The sequence below is a fragment of the Papilio xuthus genome, unplaced genomic scaffold (genome assembly GCF_000836235.2).
Source record: "Papilio xuthus unplaced genomic scaffold, Pxut_1.1 DF826961.1, whole genome shotgun sequence".
NCBI lineage: Eukaryota > Metazoa > Arthropoda > Insecta > Lepidoptera > Papilionidae > Papilio > Papilio xuthus.
The window spans coordinates 1,936,940-1,964,373 of record NW_013531688.1 but is presented as its reverse complement, the minus strand read 5'-3'; the positions used below and the strand labels follow the sequence as shown (position 1 = coordinate 1,964,373).

The following is a 27,434-nucleotide window of genomic DNA, read 5'->3' as shown; positions in this document are numbered from 1 at the left end:
AACTTTTGTAATCCAGTACTCTCGTGCTATTTTATCACTGTTTTGTGTGTGTTTTAAATAATATAAAATTATCAATGAAATATTTCGTATACCAAAAAGCTGTAAGCTTTTAAAACAATTTATATTCTGGAGCCGTTAATACATACGAGTAAAAAAAGAGCGAAAAGATAATAGTAATTGAAAAACAAAATAACATTTTTCTCAATAGCATGGAAATATATTTATAAAACAGTATTATGTGATGTTTCATGAATTTCAAATTAAAGTTACCGTTACGTTTGAAAAGTCAGCCCGTTAACATTAACATTGTATTTAATTTCTAACATTAAGCCTTAACCTATAGGGATAGACAGAGATTACGAATTTTCTTGCAACCCAAACTCGTTCAGCATTCATCCCACATTTTACAAAGACGTCGTTGATAACATGCTCTTTGGTTAAGAGTACTTAAATCTTTCCTTAGGGTTATTTAATCAATTATATCACAATTAATACAAATATAAATACAATTTTTTGTTTTTAATTTTCTTTGCATCAACGTAAGATCATGTTGCCAACAGAAGTTGACGATTGATATCTCTGTATCTTTAGATCTGTGAAGGCAGCTCTCTCAACTCAATACATCTCACGCCTTTGTTATAAAAATATTTCAATATTCCAATCGATTATTTCCTTTGATCTGAGCTCTATTTAAAAATAAATTTGGCAAAATTATGATAAATAATTAAGAAATATATTACCATCACTTTTATAACCTTATGATAATATTGTTCTTTAATTGATTGAAAAAAGTAAGAGATGTGGGGGAGGATATCGTGTGATTTATTGTTTTGTCAAAGGCAACAGGGATGACGATATGTTTTGTAGGTACAGATATTTTTATATAACCAACGGTAAGTAGTAAATTTAGTTCAAGTCCGTTGATCGTATCGTATATTATACATATAATTTATACTAATAAAAGACAATATTTCTAATAACAATACAGTAAAAATATCAATAAAATAAATTAGAAATATTATTCAAAGAGGAAAACAAACGGGAAGGAAACGTGTATATCCTAAACAAGCGATTTCAAGAACTTTTGCAATAATTCCTACTTTAGTTTAGAAACTACTCCGACCGTATGAAATATTAAAAAAAAAACTTTTATTAGTAGCTCACGTTTTCATCTAAATTATGTTCTACATGTATGCCAAATTTCAGCGAGATCCGTTCACATAGTCAAAGGCATGATACTTTTGCATGTTTAATATTTAATTGTAATAATGTTCAAAGTGATGTTACGTGATATTTTCCATGTAAAAGATACATTTATTGACATAGGAATCATCGATGTACATTACAAAATTATCGTATCGTCCTATATGTATTGATATGGTAGCAGTTGTTTACTGTACTGCTGAGAAATAATATTACTTTCATGAAATTTATATAACCGCGACACGTAATGCAGACGCGGAAGTAGACAGCGACGAATTATCGATCCTTTTTAACTAGTCTTCACTCTTCAGGCAATGTGAAACATAGCAGACGTAACTTAACAAGTACCTATAATATATAATAATATACATATACATAATATATAAAATGTTATGTATGTAAATGGTAATTAAATCACTTAGTGATTTTTTTAGTGAAGCGCTAAATGGATTACGTAATATAAATTCTGCGAAAGAAATGCGATGCTTGATACGATTGTTACATATTAAAAACAACATAATATTTGTTTAAACTACAAGAATCTAAATTAATAAACGTGTTTGATAAAAACTTTCTCATTTTACAGTCTTTAATACTCATTTATAAAATAACAAAATGACACAGGACTCTTTCCGCGCGACATTAAAAAAAAATAGTAGCGTATGTGTTCCCCCAGATTATGTTCTACATCCATGTCAAATTTCATCGAGATCCATGCAGCCGTGCTGGAGATACCTTCTAAAAACATCCATCCATCCATACATTAGCATTCATAATATTGTATAACTACGTCTCTACATGAAAAAAAAAACTTAAATTATAATGATTTTGGTTAGTCTACCCTGTTACTATCAAAGGTTGCAATTTTCAATATACCTATAGTTATTCCAAGAATTTGGAACCAAGATGTTCAATATATTGTAAGCTAAGACCAAGCCTGAGACTGTAAAGAAGCGTTTTAATACGATGTTAGGTGCTTGTGAGCATAGCTTGATTAAATTCGTTATACATCCCAAGACTCTACATTCCTAAGGGAATACCTTGGCTGGCTCCTCTTTAATTAGCGGTCGCCATAATTAACGCTGACTGCTCATGAAATACTAACGCTGTAAGACTCACGTAAATTACTTCAGATTTTTTACTGTTAATAAGTATTAAGTGCATATTTGCGTTAAGACGTAAAAAAAAGATGGAAGGCAAATGAATCAGGATCATAAGGATAAAATTATTCAAACTTTCGTGAGACATTATAATAAACATATATAAAAACGGCTAAACATATAAGTGAGTGTTTAGCCGTTTTTATATTTGAATCAAGGATGATTCGTTCAGTTACATACATAGTCCTTTAAACATAGATAAAGTTTCTATTTGTAATTAGTGTGGACAAGTTTAGTTGAATTATCAATTATAATATTTATTACATTACAATATTAGTTCTCGTTAAAGTAAGACTTGTAGAACATTTAACAAATGTGAATTATTGTGACTCACACCATGGTAACGGATACTTCCATACAAACTACAATCCATTGTCAATCTGTCTTTAGGTAATTTGTAAACATATTTAAACACTGTTACCCGCGACTATGTATTAAAAAAACTTAATTTAATGACTATGATCTACACCTATGTCAAATTTCGGCTATACACATACAGATAACAAACATCCTTACATCCAAACATTCGCATTTTTAATATTAGTAAGAAGTAAGATTCTATGGATTTAAAAAAAGAAAACTCTCAAGTCATCGTAACACATTACAAGCCATGAAGATAGTACCACTGCCAGTTCAGACTAATTTTCTTTCAGTTCAAAGGATAATTTGATTAAAATTTCTTAGTTTAATCAGTTTTAAATAGCTCCAAAATTCTCCATTATACGTCGAGTGGAGCGGTGTAACCTTCAACGGCAAGGGCGTCGCTTCTTATACGTCTACGGTCTTCAAAGTTTGACCTCCAATACCGCTATACTAAATAATTTAAATTAATAACACTTTTCGAATGTTAAAATTTAATTGAAAAACTTTAAATAAAACTTTGCAAGTTTCCCTTTTACTGTTCAAGGGGACAGATATAAATAACACTACGCTCAAATATTCACTAAAAACCAAGAGAAGTATTTCATGACCATGCTAAATTTGTATTAGTCTTCTTATCTTATTAATATTATAAATGCAAATGTTAGAAGATATCTCCAGAACGGCTGCATGGATCTCGCTGCAATTTGGCATACATGTGAAACATAGCCTTGAAGGACACATAGGCTACTAATTAAGTATTTTTTTTAATTCAGCGCCGACGAAATTGCGGGACACAGCTACATAATAAAGTACAATGTATATCGCCAAAACAATAAATAAGAGCCTCTCTGATCTTTTGGTTTAGAGTAATTACTGGTTCCTGTATTAAGTTAACGAAGCTTTAAGTCCATATGTGAGTACTGAGGCAGTGGGCGATCAGGTGTCGATTAACCTGATTGTTGTTGACCAATCTTACTACGCGAGTTGCACAACTGACTTCTACACATGCGTTCGTCCCAATACGCTAAATTATACATTTCATACCTATCGACTGTTTCAGAGTTGTAAAAAAATGTAATTTCTGTTTTTTGAATGAGAAAGATAACAATTTGTCAACGCTCAGGCAGTACTAACTCACGGTCAGCGGGGCTAGACAAAGTGCATTCGCTTCAAAGCGATTCGATAGCGAGCTTAAAATTGTATGGATCTCACACGCGACAATCACGTGACTTAACGAATGTTACTGTCAGTTTTATACAAATAGTTTGTAATAAAAACAAAAATCACGTTGAACATAGATGTATATGTGTACTAAAGTAGAGTGCATTAACTTTAAGAGTTTGTCGCCGTCTTCTTTGTCAGTGACCTAATGTTTTTGTGCACTAACCTCTTGAAATCTGTATACATACATAATGTTATCAATTTCCGACCTTTTTTTATCTTATGTGATATACTTTAACATCAGAAATGATATTTAATTAGTTTGTTTCAATATATATATATATAATGCATCAAGTCGATGCATCCCCGCTGCTGCTGCATAGGGCGCAGCGTCGGGAGCGGTGTAAGGTGTAACACAAGGATCGTGGTGCGGTCCCGCGAGCCGCGGCGTTGCGGCGCGCCGCGGCCGGGGGACGCGGGGCTTTCGTCGGGGGAGGCGCGGTGCGGGGGGCGGGTCGGGCGCGGAAGGAATGCGTCGTTTTCGCATCGGGAGAAACGAATGCGTTTAAGCGTCGCGGGTACACAATGGCGGCGTGACGAGATCCGGTTCGCAGGCGGTGCGGCTCGCGCGCGGGACGGGGGGCCGGGGGAGGCGAGGGGGTGGCGGGGTGCTCTAATCGATAGCCGCCGAGCGACGGCCGGCCGGCTGTGGCGCATAGGTGACAGCCCCGGCCCCAATCAAATTACCGGCGACGTGCAAGCAGAGGAGCTAGAGACCCTTAGCCGATACATCTCGAAGGATCGCGATGGCCGCGCATTTAAATGAATTCGACGTTCCGAACGAGTCAGTGTCGTTACTTATTAATGAAATCTGCGATGTCATATTACTATTGTCTCCCATATACTAATATAAACAGCAAGCTGACAGATATTTAAACCGATTCAAGTGGTATAAAGCTGGATGAGAGTGGCCGAGGATCGTGCTCAGTGGCGTGCCATGGGAGAGGCCTATGTCCAGCAGTGGACTAATATAGGCTGATGATGATGATGATGAAGTGGTATAATTAGGCGGAAGAACTTTGTCACATAGTTTAACAGACATGGTTGTGAATTTCGTAGCCGTAATTTTTTTAATTCTAGATATACAAAAAAAACTATTTGCTCTACCTTGTGCAAAGCAAAGTATTACTCCTGCTGTAAAGCGTTCAATGACCCCACACCACCACAGATTACTATTACTGTCAACACCAAATAAAACAAAAACTTCTGTCTATTTCATATAAGTTATTGCAGATCATCTTCTAACATTCGAATATTAATTTAAAAATGGTTAGACGAGATGTAGCATGCAATCTAAATTGTACCCCGCTGTAACTCGTCGGTCCATGGCAACGCAACGGCTTATTGTCCGAAACACTACCGCCGCGCCTCGGCTCCCATCCCCGCACCGCTCCTATATCACCCGCCCCCCAAAGCCGGGTGCAACACACTAAAGGATAGTTTGCACTTATCACGTCGGCCTATATGTTCCTCCCTCAACACCCACTTGGGCGATTCGGATTCGGCAATTTATTCCGAAGCTCCGTATGTACGTTATCTGTCTACACATCGTGACGTTTTTATTGCCCCCGCACTGCACGCTGATCAATATTTAATTTTCATCAACAAAACGTCTAAGTTGGAATGTTCTTTCTTTTGCCAACAATGTGAAAATTTAACGTTAAAAACTATAGGTTAAATACTCAACTTTCTTTTGAAATATTCTGTCTCGGTTAAAAGAAATGTTTTTTATTTGAGCTTACATATACCGCTACTCTAGGTGGTGATAAACCGTAGAATATTTGATCCATTAATCCCCATCTTTGACAACTTATGAAATAAACCCGAAGTGCAATAGATCATACAGATTATGGCTGTGATGAAGCGAGCGGTGAAAACGTAAAAAGCGGCCGTAAAATAATTCCTTAGAACATTACAATAAACAAGTGGTAAACCACAAACAAGAAAGGTTTCTTCGCAAGTATAATAGCCGAAGACCACCTGTGTTATTATCATTTTATAACAAATGCCGTCTAACAAAAACATTGGTTTTCGCATCATTAAATAGCAAAACAAAATATAGGAGAAGACGACAAAAAATGTTATCCAAAAAAACGATAAGACAAATTTTACTAAGTTTTATGTTTCAATCATAAAAACTTTGATTTCAAATGTTATATCATATAACTAAATAACCGATATAAAAGTCGTAGTCAAACTAAATTCCCAACGCGAAAGGAACCTGCTTATTTTCACTTTCCGCAGACTTGAACATTGAATCGCATGTGTTGTACCGCAAAACTGTTGGAGCTGCGTTCATACTGGAAACGAGAATGTTCGGCAGTCAACAAACTTAAGTCACATACCGCGAAAATTAATAAAAAATATTATAAAAAGCTGCATTAAACATAGTACTAAAACTTTGAAGTACAACTTGCACATTACATTTATATTCTTGAGAAATAACAAGTTACATCTCGTTACAGAGTAATTTCGCTTGCGACAACGCCCTTCAAACCGGTATACAGTAATGTTTGAACATTACACCACGTTAGTGACAGATATAGGCCTCTAGTTGCACCTACCTAGGCTTTGCGGAAAATATTTACGAAGTATTTTAGACAACTGAAGACTATTACAACAACAAAAAAAACTTAAAAACCAAGCACTTAATTGAAACAAACAACTTTTGAAACATGAGTTAAAAACAATTTATGCCGCACTCTAGATTCTTTATTTGTGACTAACTCATCTTAGTGTAGATGTAGTATGAGAATTTACATAACGGACTGCATAAGTAGTAAATAAACAACTCTGAGATGTGGTTACAACTCTTTACGGTATTACATTTTGAGCAAAGAAAGTGAATCGAGTAATGTAAATAAAAATCGAACGTTTCAGTCGCACGTCTGCCGGCGGCCTAAGTATCGGACATTTTAGTGCAGACGGCCCGTGAACGAGAGAGACCACTCGATCGAGTTCCGCGTCCGAGCAGCGTACGCGCATCTAATTTTAGGTTATTCCACCCGAGTGACGCTACGCCGACAAACGAGACGTTACAATTTCGTGTTTGTTTAAACAAGGGCGTGTAGCGATCGAACTGAATTTCTTTAAACCCTTTTGATTTTTAAATAAAAATCACTATAACTTTTCCATAACTCGGAATATCATTATTTATTTATAAGATTTTAAAAAAATTAATTACTTTTTGGTCAAATAGAGAGAAACAAAGAATATGAAATTCTCAATCTTTGCAAACATTTTTACATAGTACACATACGAGTGCAATCGCTTGCCTGTTACTTTTAAAAACATAAATATTTTATTCACAAACTAGCTTATTATCTCTATAAGTCACTTATTTACCTTCAACTCTACGGGAATTGTAAAAAAAACTAGATGTATCTAAACAGTAAATACATAATATTACGTAAATGGATGGAACATAAAGTAATTGTTACCCTCCCAAGTGGCAGGCATCATGCATCTGGTCATTGTGATTTTATAATGATCTCAAATCATTTCTGCAAGTATTACTGCAAAGGTAATGCTTTTGCTGGTAAGCAGAATAACTAATTGAAAACGTCTGGCTACAACATCGGGCGACAAACGTACTCACGAAATTGTAATGCAATGCCACCGTGAAGATGTCAACTCTATATTACAATCTTTGTGTTTAGAATGCATAAAACACAATATATTTATTCATAAAGAGGATCAGTGTCGCAAACGGTAATAACGTCAGGACACAGTAAACCGATGTTTATGTCCAACCAGTTTACAGTCAGTTTCCACTGCCGAAACATTACAAAAAGTGTTTCTCATTCTTCTGAATTAATGTTATGATAAAAAATATTTTTCAATGTATTTTGTAGGGTTATTTCTGCAGTGAAAACCTACTAACTTCTCAACTTGACATTGCAAATCACGAATGTGATCCATAACAACGCGATAACGACTCATAAACATTCAATTTATCGATTATTTAACTGGTGAGTTTTTCATCTTTACGATACATTTCCCAAAAAAATATAAGTGAAAAACGCTACTGCATAAAATCCAATTTCACCGATTCCTCTCTTGTAAAAACCAAGACACCAAAGGATATTAAACATTTATTTATTCGTATCTATGGTGAGTAGTAATAGTAAGTACATTAAAACAAAGATAGTTATGGATATAGCACCTGTTATTACTATCCAAATAAGGAGTGTCCACAAGTAGTTTTAATTTACTCGACGCTTCACTAACTACATTATAAGAGTTTTTACAGAACATCTTGGTCTAGGATTGATTACTGTCACAGTATAAGGTTGAATTTAATCGAAGCTTTTTTTGTGATTGATAGCAACATTTACAAAAAAGCCTTTAATAAAGATTTTGCAGCGAGCTGTCTCAGCTTAGTCCATCATCATAGACTTCCCGAGGAAACTGAGAGCCATTTTACGTACTTCGTACGAAGAATTCTATACATTTCTTCCCCAGTAACGCCACAAAGTCATATTATAACGATGCACGAAAAAAATATTATAGGTCAATAGTAAACTCAATAGTGATAATGACTTACCTAACGCTGGGTCGAGGACTGCTTGCGCTGCCTGTTCCTCGCCAATGGGCGTCTTAAGGCAAATTTTCTTGAGTTTCATCGCGACCGGCGAGTCTTCCGACTGTGCCACTGCAACATTACATACATGTTAAAACATTTGTATTACAAAAGAAAAATACTGCTGCAAAACAATTAATGCACAACATAATTAGTATGTTCCAAGAAATCTTTATGCGTTCCACACAAGTATATTTACGATTAATGCTTATATAGAAAGAAACATAGAATTAGATTAAGCGTTTGTATAATATAGGGACTTACTTAACATTGGGGGGAAAAGCAAGTCTATAACTAAAAATATAATCTGTTTAGATAAATCTTCCGTTTGTCCAAAGAAAATTGTGTAATTATATTGGTTTTTGTTGCAGTAATGCTCTCAGAGAAACTCATTCATATAAACATAAATCATTCTGTTCGGAAGTTGTATTAAAACCTGACCTATGGATACATTTAGCCGACGAGTTATGAATTAGCACTGTTTCTCGACTGTATATCGATTATTTTTTCTCAAAGCTGACTCGAGTACTGCGGTTCCGAACGGTTATTTGGGTAACTTTACATGTAACCAATAAAATGTAACATTTGTTAACAACTTTCACTAGTAATATTGTTTATATTTTTAATATTTATTCTGTAAAAAACTGGAATTGAGAAGTTCAATCAGTATCATGTAAAAAACACGATAATTATTGAAGTTCTCATTACAATTAGTGTAAAATATTATTGGTTTAAGCTTTTTTATAATAAGACAATATATGTTTCTATATAAGTATTAATACTGTTAAGAATAAAATCCGATGCTGTGCCGGTGTACTGGCACAACACTAGCCTTACTAAAATATCAACGTTTATGTCCCCTTACTAATCATTCTGACACTTGACTTGGTAACGAAAGCGCGTCATTCACGTCATAGAATTCTAACCAATAATGTCTAAAATTACTTACAGTTGGTTTCTATCACAAAATCTTTATAAAACATATCGTCATTATCCTGACATTACCCTTGACAAAACGGAGAAAACAATCTATACTAATATTATATAGCGGAAGAGTTTGAACGCGCTAATCTCAGGAACTACTGGTCCGATTTGAAAAATTCTTATTTTGTTGAATAGCCCATTTATAGAGGAAGGCTTTAGGTCATAACATAACATTACACTGCGACCAATAGTTAATTCCCCGCGTACGAAGTCGCGTGTGACAGATAGTAAGTTTATAAACAGGGAATTTAGTCTCGGAAGCCCACAGTTGCTCCATTCATACCACTCAAATATCAAAAATAAATACTTATTCCTGTTTACCCATACGAGTGATTAAATTATGACTTATATTGCAAAATCATTAATAAATATATAAATTTTTTACGTAATTTAACTGGGAACATAAACATTTGGTAACAAGGTAATGAGGAGGGTCGGTAAAGAGACTTAACAACGCCATTAAATTGTATAACACGGCATTAAATAAATGATACAACCACTTGGTTATTGCCATTTCAATTTTATAACCGGCAGTATAACTTCTTTACGGTGACCGAATCGGAAACCGCGGAGGCGCTTAACCGCACTTTAACAAAACGTTACACCAAATTAATGTCTACTAGTTAATTTTTAATAAGAAAAATTCATAAAAATAATTAGATTATTCGACTAGGATAAACGTTGTTTTTCAAACCACAATATAGCTTTATGGATTGCTTGAAAGGTGACATAAAAGCAGGAGGCGACGTTTGAAATAACGAATGATAGATTGATTTTGGAACAAGACACCAGTTTTTCCAAAGCCACTGGCCCACTGTACAGTGGGATAAGGGCAAGGATATTTCCGTTATTTTTAAAACTAATTAAAATTATCAAATTGTTACAGCGTTCAAAGATATTATAAGGCACATAGTATAATATATCAGGACATTTTAGCCAGAAAATACAATAGAGAAGTACTATTATCATTTTATATTGAAAGTGAAAGAAAGGTAGGAGAGTTATCGATGTACATTTGTAAGTGACCCCAGAGGGGTTCGTATTTGGGTGTCGTGTTAGGTCGCATTCACTCGACCTTGGGTGCGACGGTCGCTGGGGAGCGGGCGACCTGCGGCGGGCGCGACGCTCCCGGGGTAGGTCGTGATACCGCTACGGGACACTTGTTGACTTTAATGTGCTAAATGTTATAGTTTTAAAATACTCTTCATAATGTAATTATCACGTTATACTAAGAATGAAACTAAAGAAACTTTGGATGACATTTGCATAGAGCTAGATCATTGTCTGGAAGATCAAATAGGCTCCTTTTACTAAGTTATATTTAATTAAGTGCGGACGAGGTGTGTTTATGCCGCAGCAAAACTTTTAAAACAAAAACCTAGAGCTGCCATTTAACATGCAGTCGTCATCAAGGCGGCGATGTTTGTATGTATTATGTGGGTATGTATATAGAGTCGTGTAGCGGTCGGGTGAGATGTCGCTAGTGTGTCGTGGCGGCCGCGGGCGTCGCGGGTGCGAGTTCCGGGCAGGTGCAAGCGCGGCTGCACGCTGCGCCGAGCCGACCCGATCCCCGCTCCTGCCCCCGCCCCCGCGCGTCACGCCACCCCCCACACCCTTACACCACCCACGTGCGCCATCTTAACAAATCGATAGGATATGACTGTTCTCCACTTCGCGGGTGCGACTTTTGGGCGCGGACGGGATGACCCCCCATTTGGTTACGTAACGACAATCCAGTACAAGACGCGTCTGTCTGCGGCTATGATGTCGGCGGATTAAAACGAAATTATTCAGCGCGTACTTTGTTAATAAAATACCGCAGACTGTTAAGCACACGAGAACTGTTAAACAGACGCGTTTTTAGAATAGAAATTGTTTGATTTTAATATACAGTTATGGGTTAAACCGTAACTGTGGGCAAAAGACGTTTCTGGAAAAAATCAATTGGAGAACCTTTCTTTTATTTTTCATATGTCTTAAGCGATGTCAGGGTTATTATTTTTTATAAAATCCCTTGTACATATTTCATCAATTCCACTGGGTAAATGGCTTGTGGTATCCACAAAGACGTAATATCAAACATTTACTGTGCTAATGACTAAGTTTAAGGTGCTACCCTCTATTTACGATTCGGGCGGGGCTCAGATCCTAAAACCAACACTTTTGAAAATCTTTTCCTGTTCAAACAAACACAGATCACAAATGCTCATAAACCTTGCCTCAATACAAGAAAATGAAAATTGGCTGTGTGTTAAGAACAAACTGAATTAATTGAATGAAAAGGCAATCCGGAGACAGCGAGCGGTTGCAGAGCGTTGCCGCCGCCTCTGCTAAAATATTCACACCCTCTAATGACACGGTGTCGGCTCACATTAATAAGCTCCCATTTACGGAACTATTATGTCGTGCTGTGTATGTTTTGTGTCGCGAATGTGGAAATGGACTTTCCGGATTACGTCTCATTATACATGAATACAAGAATATTTCGTACAGAAATCGAACCGACAAAATATTACAAGTCCTGAAAATTCAATAGAGGAATACTAAAACAAACAAACTAATGCACACATAAACACACACATTATTTTTTATTTAGTTCTACAGTGATATGTAATTGTTGATAAAGAAACAAGTTCCTCCGAGTGAGGCAAGTGTAAGCGACGCTTCAATAACTATATGTCAGGGTGAACGGAATTTTCCGCAAATTCCATTACAATTAAATGTAATTAATCGAGTTTTGCGTTAATATAAATGAATATAGACAGTCATCGAGTTCTATAAGAAAACGCTGTACTCTATTTCTAACAGTGACGTCGATCACTAAACTTTGAGAGTTCTTACTAAGTCTTAAAAATGTACAAAACAACAAAATAAATGTTTAATAATAATTTTATAATAAAGCAACAGTTTAAACACAAATTCAATGTATATTTTTATCAGCAGCTGCCTACCGTCTACATAATAGTATCGCGCTTTGTCTACTAACATCTTTGTACTAAAGTAATGACAAAAAAACGCCCTTCATTCTATTGTATGGGTCTTTTTAATATTTAAAACAAATACGAGGAAGCAAATGTATATGAGATAATCACTTTATAAATATTAATATTGACAAATAATTCTGCTGTTTTTTTTATATCATAAGGTGGCAAACGAGCGAGCGGTCACCTGAAATCGCTGAAATAGCTAAGTCACCGTTGCCCATAGACATACGCAATTGCATATGCGTTGCCTAACTTTAATTGACGGAGGAGAGAATGCACAAAAAGAAAATATTTTCCCTTTCCATGCATCCTATCTTCCGGAAAGTCCACTTCCACTTCCCATCCTTTCCTTATAAGAAAAAAGATGGGAAGGGAAAGAGGACTACATTAGGCCTCCGGGACGCACACTCATCAGACGAAACGCGGAATTGCTTCCACTTCACGCCTGTCTTCTGTGTGGTCGTGGTATTAGCTTAAGATGATAAAGCGGGCTCTACCACTGTTAAGTTTTTAAGCAATAGTTTCAAATTGTACAAACATAATTATTTTGTGTAATATATAAATACATCTGGAAACTGACCAGAAATTTTACAATTTAACAAATACTGCCCCAACTTATCCCTATACCTAGTCAATTGTACGTCGATTTTGTACACAATAATCCGGCAGATGGCTGATGTGAAACTAAAAAAAAGACATAATACCGTATTGTATTTGTGTACCAGTATTAAATATGACAGATGTCACCCAAACACGATGTGGGTCTGTTGTGCTCAGGCGCGGGCGCTAACGACGCGTGCGTACGCGTATCGTAGACACGGATCTTTTGCAGGGTTGTCAAACAATATAAATTCATTAATTTGTTGTGACTTACTTAAATTGACAGAAAATTAAACGCGTCTATAGAATGAATGACGACTACAACTAAGTCGTATTCCAATTGTTGTGATCTAATCCCACCGCGTAGAGATGTTAAAACGCCACAATAGACACCGTTATTATTTTCCGATGTTGGCAGCTGCAACTTTTTTTTAATGACAAAGTCAAAATGTAAACAGATAAAATAGTATACCAGGAATAAATACAAAGCTATTATGTTAAGTGATCATGGATTTATTAATTAAAAAAAATTAAAAAGAAGCATAGTCAATCTTCTATACAATGCCTAACTTTACCTAATAAAATAAAATATATTTATTTAATTTAATAACAAGTAATAGCATCTAACAGGTTCAGTGTAATTTCTTGTACTCTAGTATACTAGCAGACACGATAGCACTAAAGTTGTTAACCTAGAGTTAACCCTAAATTAATAGTCTATCAGGCAGGCATCAGCCGGCACCTGGGGAGCCTTGAACGTATGACCTTCGAGCTAAAAGCTCATTCGGTACACTCAAACGGTCAGCGATACACTACACTCAAACCTATACCGGCAGTATGACGTAGTCGAATAAAGGTCAAGCAAGCAATGACACTGCGGTACGAAGTATATTCACAATATAAATATACTTTTAACTTAACGGGTCAGAAGTCATATATTTATTATTAAAACAATTTTACGACCGCTTTGCATTCCGAAGTAAACACAATATCTGCATACTGCGAGATTTTTTCCATTGTGTTGTATGTATAATGTATAATACATGTATAATACTAGCTGTCGCCTGACACGTCCTACAGCAATGCCAAATTTCATAGAGATCCGTTGAGCTGTTCTGGAGATACCTTCAAACAAACATCTATCCATCCAAACATTCAACTCCAAATACTAATATTATAAAGCGGAAGAGTTTGTTTAAACGCGCTAATATCAGGAACTACAGGTTCAATTTGAAAAATTAGCGTCTTTTTTGTTGGATAGTCAATTTATAGAGAAAGACTTTAGGCTGTATAACATTACGCTGTGACCAATAGCTTTTTTAAATACCGCGCGTACGGAGTCGCGGGCGACAGCTAGTTTATGATATTAGTAAGACTTCAAGTTCATCAAACTAAAATTCTAGGTAATTTTCTCACCTTTTAACCTACGCAGTAATAATTATGCAGAAACTTTCCTAGAGACCTAGTACTCGAAATCTATTCTTTTATTAACCTATCATAAAATTAACACAAATTATAGTTTAAAGTTGCAGACAATACAATGTATGATAGTGGAGCAAACAGTAGACGTAGTTCTTCATAATGGACGGCCACGTGAGTCTCTCAACGACGTCTCAAACTCCGAATTCGTAATGCAGACATATTCATAATTCATAAGTACGCAGTCGCACGTACACTTCTTCCTATTGTATTTCAACTTAAGAAAAACAATAGCTTTTTTTCCCAACGATTACTATTTCTGTTACTGGAGTAAACCATTTTAATTATGCAAGTTTCAATCTATTGAATGTAAACTGTGTATAAATTATTTGCGCTTTAAACAATACATCTTCAGTTTTGTGCAGTTCGACTGTACGTTTTACCTTTTCAACTATACAATTGAACTGCTTATAATCTTATTTCTTACTAATATTATAAATGCAAATGCTTGGATGGATGTTTGTTTGAAGCTATCTTCAGAACGGCTGAACAGATCTTGATGAAATTTAGCAGAAGCATAGATTAAATCATAGTCTGGAAGAACGGATAGACTACTCATTAAATTTTTTGAAAAAATCCGCGCGTATGGAGTTGCGGGCGACAGCTCGTATAGAGAAATTAGAGAGTAACAGTTAACTAATATCTTACACATGTACTGTGAGTCGGTATTAGATTTTTTTTTAGAGTTGTAGTTTCTTTGAATATTTTTATCGAAAGAAGTAAAATATTTGACAGAACGTAAAACATTCCTTATTCCACTACTTCGAAGGCAATGAACGATCGCAAAGCAATTAAACAACCAACCCGCGGCCGTTGGACATTTCAAACGTATATAAATAGTCTTTATCACAAACATTTCCGTATGTCCCGTACCACACCAATTCAAATCAATGCAGTACACGGTTTTCAATACTAATCGATTTCTTCGATTGCTATAAGAGAATCGAATTTTAAGAGTTGATCAATCGACGACAACATTGTTCTTTAGTAACATCTGTAAAGAATCTATTAAAAATGCTATGATCCACATAATAATCGAAATCAAACCAACGTGACTACATGGACGAAGTTCACGACGAGCGGATATTCGCTTCGCGTGTTCGCTTCCGCTAGATAATTGCAAGTAAAACTCGTAAATGTCGCTTTCCCTAATAGTCGCGGCGTCGAGTCAATGGCATGTTACATCAGATCTGAAACCGCCTGGTAACGCTGAGCTGGCATAACTGCAGCGTGCAGTACTGTGGGACTTCTCTATAGTTTGTAGCATCTATGATCCAGCAGAAACATAGCATGAATATAATACACCGATACAACTCTATTATACAAAAATCATACGGCACGTGTCTGCTTAGTCAAATATAAAATCACGAGTGTGAAAACGGGTTAATTTAAATCAAATTATGGTGTCTTTCTGGGGCTCTACCTTTGTTTAGTGATTTATATATAATTTGTGGTATTTTAGCGAACAAGAACTATTAAATTACACACCAATACGCACATATTTACTACGGGTCTGAGGAGATAATTTGGTATTGTTTAACAATAATTCAGTGCTTGGGGAAGCAGATCATAAAGTTGTGAGGCTGCTACAGTAGGCCGAGCCGGTGTAAGTATACGGATATCAGAGGCGACGAGCCGGTGTGTTCGAGTGGCACGGCGCTCGGCGGTCGGATGCGCGGGGTCGTCGACCCGGGCGCCGCCACGAGTCTCACTTTCGATGCGCCCGCGGCACGGCCGCGGCGGCCCCACGTGCCGCCACGCCGCTGACGTCACCCTCACCTCCAGGAGCCGCACAGCCAACGGTGTCGGCCACTGGAGCATGCTGATTACGATGACGTGCAAGGAAACCGCGTTTATTACACGTAACATCTATTATGAAGGTCTAAGTAACTCTTAAACCCAGTGAAGTTGCGATAAGCCATAATCAGACGTCACAGCAGTAGATTTGGGCGATAAAGATAAAGTTAAACTTTTTAAATATTCATTGCCGTTTAACTACAATGCGTTACTTTAAACTTTTCTTGCGCTTACATAAGACACAGTTTAGCGACATGAGTGCGAAGAAAGTGCGAAATATCGCACGGCGGTGTAAATGCCAAACAATTGAACCTGCAGACTAACGTCAACGTCTGCTATTGCTATGAGCTTTCGTTTAACCTCGGAAGATAATTGTTGGGATGGGATGGAAAGGATGGACAGAAAAAAAAACATTCAAGCTCATACACTAAATGGGTAAGCAGGGATTATTATCATTCGTCAGTTGCGTCTCATTATTAGGTCAACTGTTGTATAGGTGAGTACAAGTCGTTACATCGGTCGTCATCTCTATACAGAATCTCAACATTTATGTTAATAAACTGTGTAAATAGTAATAAGAATGAGTCGTTCAGCAATATTACAACATTTTTGATACTGAAGAGAACAATCAATTCAATGTTGCAACAAGTTGGTGACAAAATTCCGTCGACGAGATCTCGCACGTATCAAATTTTTCGCAAGTATAAATACAATAAGTTAATTACGATAACGACTTGCGTCGGCTTCTCCCTTCTCGGTTGCGAAAACCCTCCTCGTAGTTGATCATTGCAGTAACCTAAACAACTTGTACCGGACTACGTTTGCACAATAATCGAGCGCTAACTACTTATAAAGATGATATGATTTCATGTCAAACGTACACTTTACATATGAGTATTAATATCTTACTTCTTACTAATATTAAAAATACGAATGTTTAGATGGATGTTTGTTAGAAGATATCTCCATATCGGCTGTATGGATCCCGCTGAAATTTAACATAGATGTAGAATCTAACACAGCGGACGGAGTCGCGGGCGACAGATTGTTATACATACATACGAGTATTATAGTACAGGTATTTGTGGATACATGTGTAGGTGAATGGCCTTTTTCGATCTTATGGAATTGATGATGCTTGCATATGACTAAAGTAGCGGAACATGCGTCCTTGTAAAACGGAACCCAGAGCATCTACTACCAAAATATGTGTAGTGAAGCACCTTATCATCGCGAGGGTTACTTATTGGGAAAACAATGATAACAGTATGTTTGTCTACATGTATTCGACAGTGAAAATTCAGATTTGTTGGTAGTATTTTTTTTTAATAAATGTGTACTCCGTGTGCCTTCTATAGCAAGACAAAATAAATTGAATTAAATCCTACAATTAAATGAAACAAAATTTTCGTTTTATTGCAATCTTTATTTGAGGATAAAGCGACAGGCAATGAGGTCATTGCCATTTTAGTACTTGACACAAACGATACATATACGATAATACAACCATTTTAAGTATTACAATTTGGTAGAATATACGCAATTCTGTTACAGAGCGTCGGTGGTTCAGGGGATAAGCACTTGACTTGTAATCTGCAGGGCCTGGATTAGAATCCCACCATATATCAATATGTTTTTTGATTTACATATGTACCGGCTTTTTTACAGTGAAGGAAAACCTCGTGAAGTAATCAGCATATATTTGAGAAGAAATTCAAAGATATGTGTGAAGTCAACCCGCACTGGGCCAGTGTGGTTGACTATGGCCCAGTCACCTCTAACTTAGGGTGGGTTCGTAGCCCCTCAGTGGGAACATATAGTGGACAATCATTTCTGTATAAAACGAAAAAAAAACATCAGCATAATATATTTTTGTGCTATGTATATGTTGTATGTAAGAAACTATTGTCTTCACAATGAATATTATTACTACTAGTTTATTAAAAGAAAATTACATATAGTATATAAAAAACCAGACATCAGCCATGTTAAATTGTTTTAATGACGAACACATTAATTAGATAAGGTTATATAAAGATGGCGGACACAATACAACCAGTACATAATATTCAAATTAGACGACTGTCTGTTGGTCGGCCGCGGTTACCAATGCTATGAATACCATAATATCTTACATTAAACAAAGGACATGTGTGTAAATTCTAGCCGGGAACTATCTTTTTTTTATTCTAGTTATATTACTAACATAAACTAGACTAGTTTTTGTCATGTATAACCTGGAGTGACCTAGCGTTAGGAGATTGCCTATATGCATGTCACTACATGGCTAAATATTAAATAAGCTTTCGCAACAACTTGCTTGTTAACTAATAATATAACTAATGTAAATGTCTCTGAAACACTAGCGAGATGTGATAATTAGCAAACACGTAAAGAAATTTAGATGTTCTGAACTTCTATGTTTCAGTCTTTAAACCTAGGACGTATCCGTTAAAAGTTGAACAGTTAGACACACTACACTATCGTAGTTGGAAGGCCGGGTCATCGGCGCGTGGCGACAATTAAAACCGGGATAAGTGTTGCGTGTACCTGCGAGATGAGGGCGCCACGGTCGATACGGGGTGGCGGGGACAAGGCGGGGGTCGGGGGAGGGGCACGGCATCTAGTTAAGGAGTTTAGAACGCGACTCACTGAGTATTGATGTCTCTCGGCCTCTTTGTTTTAAATTGGAAACAAAAATAGAAACCATCAGATTTTAACAATTTTAATTTTTTTTTACCTATTTTTGGAATTGTTCATCGTTTTACCTGGATAGATCTGGTCAGTGGTCATCATCGACATATAGAGTAGCACTGCATTTCCATTTATCAAAAATTACGTATTTTACTATAAACTGAACATCGTAACGTATCGGAACCGGTTAGTTTAACAGATAGGTTCGTATCTTCGGATGCGGTTGTAAAATAGTTCATTGTGATTCACGTTGCGTGTGGGATGGCTGCCGCGGTACAACTTCTATTCGTCACGTATGGCTGCGACGTGATGTTAGATATGTAACAGAGTAGCCGTCAATATGAGGTTTGATGCGGTAACACTAAAACCCCTTTTCCACTACAGCGACCGGCCCGCGCAAGTATTATATATACACGCAGCCTCAATGCGCGGTTCGTCGCTTGTAACAAGAGGTTAAAAATATATCACTACCAACGTACGCCGATACAAGTTGTAAACTCGGAAACGTACCATTTTAGTATATTTGCATTGAATATTAGTAAATCTTTGTACAAATAATAATATCATAATAAGTTGTTCTCAAGAATCCGTGTTAAGAAAAGAAAACCAGCATGATTTCCAAATGGTCTGAATAGTTAAAAAGTGGATGTCCCCCAGCCTCGTTTCCATTCGCATTCGGCGGTGGGTGGCCGCGATTGTGTTTACACCCCAATCTCCCCCGAGGAGGTCGAGGACGCCGCCCGAATTAACACATAGCATTTGTCTTCTAGTATTGCCGAAGTCCACTGATATGCCCGAAGCTATCATTGCTTCTTTTAAATATTTAAAATAATAATAATACCGCATAGCAACTTATAAAAACGTATTTCAAGCGGAACATTCGCACTATTGGGGTATGTTCCACTCTTAATTTTTCGCTTTCTTATATTTAAGGGCCCAATGGTCTTATTTCTATAATCATTGTATCCTATATCATAGAACAACAAAAGGTTGTTTATTGTCTTAATACTTTTAAGTGTGACTGGAGTAAGAAACACTAACCAGTAGTTAACTTTTGTTTTTTAATATGTAAAGAAAATTGTAAAAATTAAAAACCAACACCAACAACTGAGATGAACGCTAGCTCTACATACATACAAAACACTCACACATACACACTCACAATAAATGCTTACACATTGTTCAAGCGAGGCTTCACAGTCACAGCCTTAGTCGGATCGCGCACACTACAATAGTATAAACACATCTACACACACATATACAAGCTCGTCTGCAAAGTTGTGAGTAAATAACGCTATACAGGTAGACGGTCGCCTGATGAAAGTCGATGGGATGAATGTTTCGGTTTTAATTAGAATTGATTAAAGCCAGTTGTAAAGAACGGCTCCGGAGAGGGCGCCCTCGCAAATACATTCGTTATTTAACACGAGATCGCTAAATGGTATCACATTTATGTTCGTGCACCGCGGGGATGAAGGAGGACAGGAGAGCAGTCGGTTATCATAGCTTCGTATGTGTACACCACATAAAATGTTATCGTCGAGGCACTTGTTTTAACGCAGCTTAAAAGAGTAGTGCTTTTTTAATATAATGGTTATTCATTTTTTTTAAAAACAAGAAAAACATAGCGCGGTAGGTGACACATAATCGAAGAACGCATTTTTACTAATTGAAGAGAAAAAATTTAAAATAGGAAAAGACTAAGATGACATAGGTCATGGATATAGATTTATCATTTGTCTTTGGCTTTAAACACCAGGACGCTTAAACACAATCTGTGAAGATATCTACATCAAAATATTAAGAAATAAATCAATATAAGAGTAGTCTAATAAATTAAAATAAATTAGATCGATACAGATAGCAACAGGTATAACGAAACTCATTTGTAATGCGGACACAAAAAAAAACAATATCAAAGTTAATAATTTAATATTTAAATCTCTATTCGACTTGCGACAGTAATTCATATGATTGGAAAGAAACAAAGAAAATCCATAATCGGGCCCACTCAATTTTAGACAATCGCGAGTGATATGTGGCGGCCACGTGATTAAATCTGCGGGCTGTGATTGGTCGAAGCTGGGGCGACGTTGCGCCTCCTCTGAGCCGAGTTCACGTTACCAGGGCTTATTATATTAATCCTAAATCATTACGGACGAGGAAAAATTAAACGCAAGCATATATTACTAGTTCTATCGATGACCTAGATTTATTCACCCCTTCCCAAGTTTAATAAAAAAAGTATAATTTTCTTTAAATGTTGTCCTTATTATAAATCATAGCCATAAAAAAGTTGGGAATGGGATTAAATTCTTTACTAACAAAATAAAGTTATCCTATATTACCTCTTATCCGGGAAGTTATGTAATCGAAATTAGCCCAATATCATATTAACTAGAGCGTTAAAGTATTATCACAATATTTGACACGGCCGCTGCTATACACAAGAGTTAACGAGCCTAACCTAGAATAATGAAATTCTAACGCTAATATACGACTAGCTATTGTATGGCGAAACTTTATTGAACAGGTCCATTAATCAAACCACGTGATAGATTATAATGTCTTAAGCAAAGCATATACATACAATGCAAATGTTTATCACAGTCTTAGAGCCTGCAAAACATCCTATTGTCAAATATTCATGCCCGATAGCGACCAAAAAAAAACCGCCGAAAAGCTTAAACAACTTATAACCGAATAGTATCAATGTTTCTGTAAAGTTGACGTGACAAATAGAAGTTTTCACGACAAAACTTTTCCTTAGTTCATAACGCCAAAGACGCAAATGTCCGTACTATCCACAAAATCGTGTAAACGTATTGAAAGTTCTGGAAGCACATTGAGTATTAGTTCCTAGACGTTCTTAATGTAGTTTATTCGTCTATTTATAGAAAAGAATCGTGCGCCACGGCTCCACATGGGCCAGTGAGCGGCAGCAATCGCAGATTAGAGCATTTCTTATAATTACCGCATCGCCCCCTCGTCGCTCATATTTGTACGTTTCATACGTTAAATCGATACCACGTCGACTTTATTTCGTTACAAGGTCACTAGTCCGATACCCATTGAATATAAATAGCAATCATAGATTATGCTTTCAGCGAAAAACTCCACGTACAGTGCAGATTTTTTTAAGAAATCAGATAATATTATATATCATTAGATACTTAATATGTTTTTACTCACTTTGATGCTTATCAGCTAACTGTATGAGGGGATTCGGCAGGTCTCGCCGCCTGTAGAAGCACATGACTTTCGCTTCCACGTTGCCTGATGCCGTCTTGTTCAGTTCCTCTATCCGCCGGATTTGGTACGGAGACGTCGACGACGTCTCGAAATAGACGCAGTCTGTGGACAAAGACAATAATTCCATTAGGTACATACAAAATCGTTCAAAAAATACGGTGATTTAAAATAAGAGAACAAATATTTAGGTTAGGATTAAATCGCCTGCACTTTCCCCTCTGTTTCATGCTACTTTATAACCTAAGCTTTTTGAGTGATATTGTGAGATGTAACGGTTTTACCGTGGATTTCCGAGACGAAAATCCGCGTTTAAAACATATTGTTATCTCCGTTTTGTAAAAGATAACAGACAGGGATGACGATATGTTTTACGCAGAGATTTTGGTCACAGAAACCAAAGGTTAACGATATTCAATATGTATGGTATTGTTATCTTCAGTATTCGATATCAAAATTCTCTGAATACTTAAGTCAGTACTAACGTTATATTTAGTGAGCAATTTACATTGATATCAGGAAAATGTTACCGTTAAAGCAAAATGTTGATATGTAAGACTGACTAAAATAACATTTGTAATAACAATACGATAGACTAGAATCACTAATTGAAACAAAATTATTTAGAAAATTGACTAAAACTGTCTTACTATCAGTCACATTAAATTTATTTACAACTAGCTGTCGTCCGCGTCTCCGGCCGCGCAGAATAAAAAAAAACTTAATCAGTAGTTTAAGTGTTCTTTCAGACTATGTTCTATATGTATGCCAAATTTCATCGAGATCCGTTCAGCTGTTTTGGAGATACCTTCAACCAAACATCTATCCATCCATCCATCTATGTAATCATTCGCATCTATAATATTAGTAAGATTGTGGTTATAAAAATTACAATCCAATCCGTCTCTACGTATTTCAGTTTTCACGCGTAGCGAACAGCGACGATCACAGAGTAATCGTACGTACATTTGTTTGGCTGAATTGCAGTGCATTCAATTGTTAAGTCCTGCCTACATTTGTTCTTTCTATTGTCACTTTGTCTACGAATACGTAAACAACTAGTACAACCACTTATATTTAGCTGATGATTCATTAACAATATGTAGATGTTGAGCAAGTATGACAAACAAGAACTAGTTACACTTATTTTTACGAGGAAATGTTTATACTATGAACTGCTTTTAGCAGTGACCATAAGGTATATGCTTTGTTAAAATCGACAATGGCTACTGCGAGGAAAGATCATTTTTATGCTTTAATAAGTAACATATTTACATTAGTGTTTGTAGGATTACATTTGTAATTAAATATTTAGACAAGTTTAAGACTGTAGGGGCAACAAAAGTATAAAGTAATAACAATAATTAACAACTTAGGAATAATATTAACATAGTAATAATAATATAGTTTAGAAACCAATACATTTTTTTTAAACCTACATTTTTCCAGTTCGAAATAAGACCAATATTCATGTTGCAATATGACGCAAAATACAATAAGAGATGTAGGTAAATCTTGGGTTATTGTATTAAATGATCTATCACGAAAAGATTATCATTGGTTTGGCGATACCATTAAAGACGAGGTATATTACCTGAATGAAGTTTACCCATGGCATAATGTAGTATTATGGGACTGCGGCATGGTCGCCATATCACATGGCAGATGTAAATGGCGGCTTACCGTTACTTGCAATAAAATAACACGCGACGCACACAATAGCCAGCCTCGCTTTGTTAAAAACCACGGTTAAGGTGGACATAGATAGATCTCGCGCCACTCTACTGTTCCTCTCACTATAGACGCCTCTTTGTACTTTTAAATTTGTTTAAAATATAAATATATATATATACTATGAAATTTCTTTACCTGCAATTTATTATAAAGAACGAATAAACTCAAAAAGTACCGGACCGTTTTCAATTTTTTTTTGTCTTTACAAAGGAATCAGATTATTTTACAATTATGCGGAAAACACGATGCGGGCAAAAGCTATCTGTTGATACAAAACTCAAAATCTATAAGATATTCTGGTATTTATTCGTTTTAGCAACAAAACTATCGTTAAAGGATTAGTCTGTTTACCCTTATTTAAAGAAATACGGGTTATATACAATGATTTATAAAACTAATAGTTATTTTATATCAATTTCTTTTTATAACTACTTTTAGCTATTACACGATGGGCTGAGTAGTTATTTGGCACGTTGCCAACACTGGAGACTCCGGATCGAATCTGAGGCAGTCTTTTAAGATGGGCATGAACATTCAAGTTGGCCGATCTATGATGGTTATATGGTACTTTCTAAAACTTTTAAGGTTACAACAGGAAGTTATAACCCGCAGATTATACAGGTATTACCTAACTAAATACTAATTTGCAACTAAGCTGTTCTAGGAAGATCTCTCGGTGGTATATCAAGGGGGATCGAATGCAGCAGTCTACACCGTACTACGGAATAGTTAATGTAGTCACTAACGGTTTAGCAACAATATACAAACAGAGATTGTCTATCTAAGCTCATAGTTTAGTGATGAGTACTTATTGAGGTCACCAACCTAATAAGTATCTTACATCTTCTTAAGGAGCATGAGTTGAAGATGCAATAGCGTTGACAAAGAGGATGTATATCAAAATGATTGCACCTAAATATAAAATTAATGCATCGTAAAAAATATTAACATATGAGACACTAGTTCCAAAGAGATGGGTAAATGACAAGATAAAATTAAAAAAGCGCTACATACAGAAACATCATCCACGGATTGTTAAGCTCGTACTATATACAACATATAGAGACTCGTAAAATATATAGAGTAGCGCTCGGCGACCTAGCGACTGTAAGAACAACATACTTGTATACGCGGCTGCTATACAATACGCTCACGAGCACACAGACAGATTTACAGATGTGAGCGTGGCGCATTAATCTATGCAGATGTTGCTATACGTTTTGTATTTGTATAGTTATAGACGGAGCCGAGCGTCGGGTGTGTATGTATAAGTTGGGGCATTATGCGGCTGATAGCGATGTTAACGCCCGTTCAGTTTTGCCAAGAGTTTGCTGGTATTTTTGGAACACGTCAATAACTAAGTGTATTGTAAATTTAGATTGGATACGTTACTGGAGAGCGGAGAATGATTGCTCTTCCTCCGGGAGCTTTTAACCTCAATTTCGTAATCTTAAAAACGCACAATATAAAATAGCAAAGTAAATTATTGATGAAAAATAATGAAATACAACTACGTACGTACATGACCTAAAAAGTACAATAATCTCGAGCAATATACAAACATAGAACAACAACTATAAACACTATGTAATCACAAATTCATAACAAAATGATGCATCAGCCTGTATGTATGAATTACAACCAAGACTACACAAACATGCTGTATGTAGAAACCTTAATGTCATATACAGTCGAACTTAAATAAACGAGAATGTAAGGGACCGCGGTATTTTTCTAACTTTAGAGCTTTCTCTCTAACCTGAGTTTCTAGTTTATAGAGGTAATAAACGGTAACATCGAAATAATTGTAAATTATGTCGATGTTACCGTTACACTATTGGCTTTGAAATTAAAAAAAAAAGCAGAGATAATAATTACGATCTTATTCAAGTGTCACAACGTTTAAAATTCTCGGTAGTTATACAAATTATTAGTCAAAATAAAAATAAACATGCATACCATTCTTATTACCGAAACTTTAAAAAACACATTAAAAGCACAGCAGCAGAATTCATTGTCAAATTTACAAAAAATTAATTTAATAACGTCTTATAAACATAAAAAATAACAACTGTTGATGTGCGCACAAATTCGACTTTCAGTAATAGAGGTCGGCGTACAAAAATCTAAGGACCACGACTCTCGCTTACAGAGCAACAACAACACAAATAACAACGAATGAGGAAGAATACAGATCGTTGAGGAGATAATATCTCAGTTTTAAACTAGGATAAAAGATAACAGTGTAAAGAAATAAACAATATTGAAATTAAACAGAAGAAATTAGTACAGTAATTCACATTAAATTTATTTATACTCGATCACTTCGCACATCAACTCCGACAGTCAATAAGTCAGACAGACCCTGGTGTGGTCATTACTAAGATTTTTACAAGAATCAGAGTAAACACAGGCATCTTATTAAATTAGCCGCCTATTAACCTAGATTGCAGGAAATTATCTATCTCCCCATAGCAGTATCACTATTTTGTAAAACTAAATGCGGGTTTGATTCCGATTTACACTATTTTCCAGGATTAACAAGGGAGTTTCGTGTAAAGACTAAGTTCAACATTTAAATTTAATTCTTGTTGATTTTCTTTAGCGATCTTTTTGTACAAAAACACAAACGTGTTTCAATTTTCTTTTAATATCCGGAATGGCGCGAATACAAGTTCAATTTAACGTCTGATAACAACCAAAGGGAACTTATTCCAGTCACGATAGATACTATGATATCTATTACCCAAAGCAATTTTCGCCATCTCAACGGTGCGAACAAGCAAAAACATATCGACGTCTCTCTCGTTCTCTTCGAAAAAAACAGAGATAACAATATATTTCTTACAAGCTTTGCGCCAATAAAAATTTCGGTAGGAATAAATTCGCCTGTCAATCGGATTTTCGGTTTATTTACAAATAAACTATCAACAAGTATTAATAACATAATATCAATTATTAAATTTGCGGGCAAATTAATTAGCTGCTTACACCGCGACTGTCGTATTGACTGAATCAAATTGTTTTAAAACCACAACCACGTGTCTATAACAATTATTTTATGCCAGTAACACTGCAAAAATATTTACGGTTGAATTAACGAAATATATTTTAAATTTTTGGTTCTATTTACCGACTTAAACACCTATCATTTATGGATCATACACTTTTTACTGTATATTTAATTAACCACTCTCAAAATACATCTTTCGTACCCATCAAAGTACTAAAGCCAAAGATTTACTTATTCTTATGACATTTTGAAAAACGATAGTTTCTTGTTCTTATATTTTTTATTACAAATGAGTTTTTGGAATTTGAAGTAAAGTACCGAAACCCTGAATTACCTTATTGCAAAACATGCTGTATATTGGTTTCCTTCAC

The 27,434-nt window shown here is 35.9% G+C and overlaps 1 protein-coding gene across 1 annotated transcript in view; it reads right to left on the bottom strand.

The window, feature by feature from the left end:
• The window catches only part of MTA1-like (metastasis associated 1-like), a gene marked incomplete at its 3' end in the record, with an annotated part of 47,806 nt that overhangs the window by 14,484 nt on the left and 5,888 nt on the right, over positions 1–27,434 (bottom strand). The window contains exons 2-3 of the mRNA XM_013315032.1: positions 22,260–22,421; positions 8,494–8,601 (exon numbers count right to left, since the gene is read on the bottom strand). Of these exons, the coding sequence (XP_013170486.1) occupies positions 8,494–8,601; positions 22,260–22,421 (270 nt within the window). The remainder of the gene's footprint in view (positions 1–8,493; positions 8,602–22,259; positions 22,422–27,434) is intronic.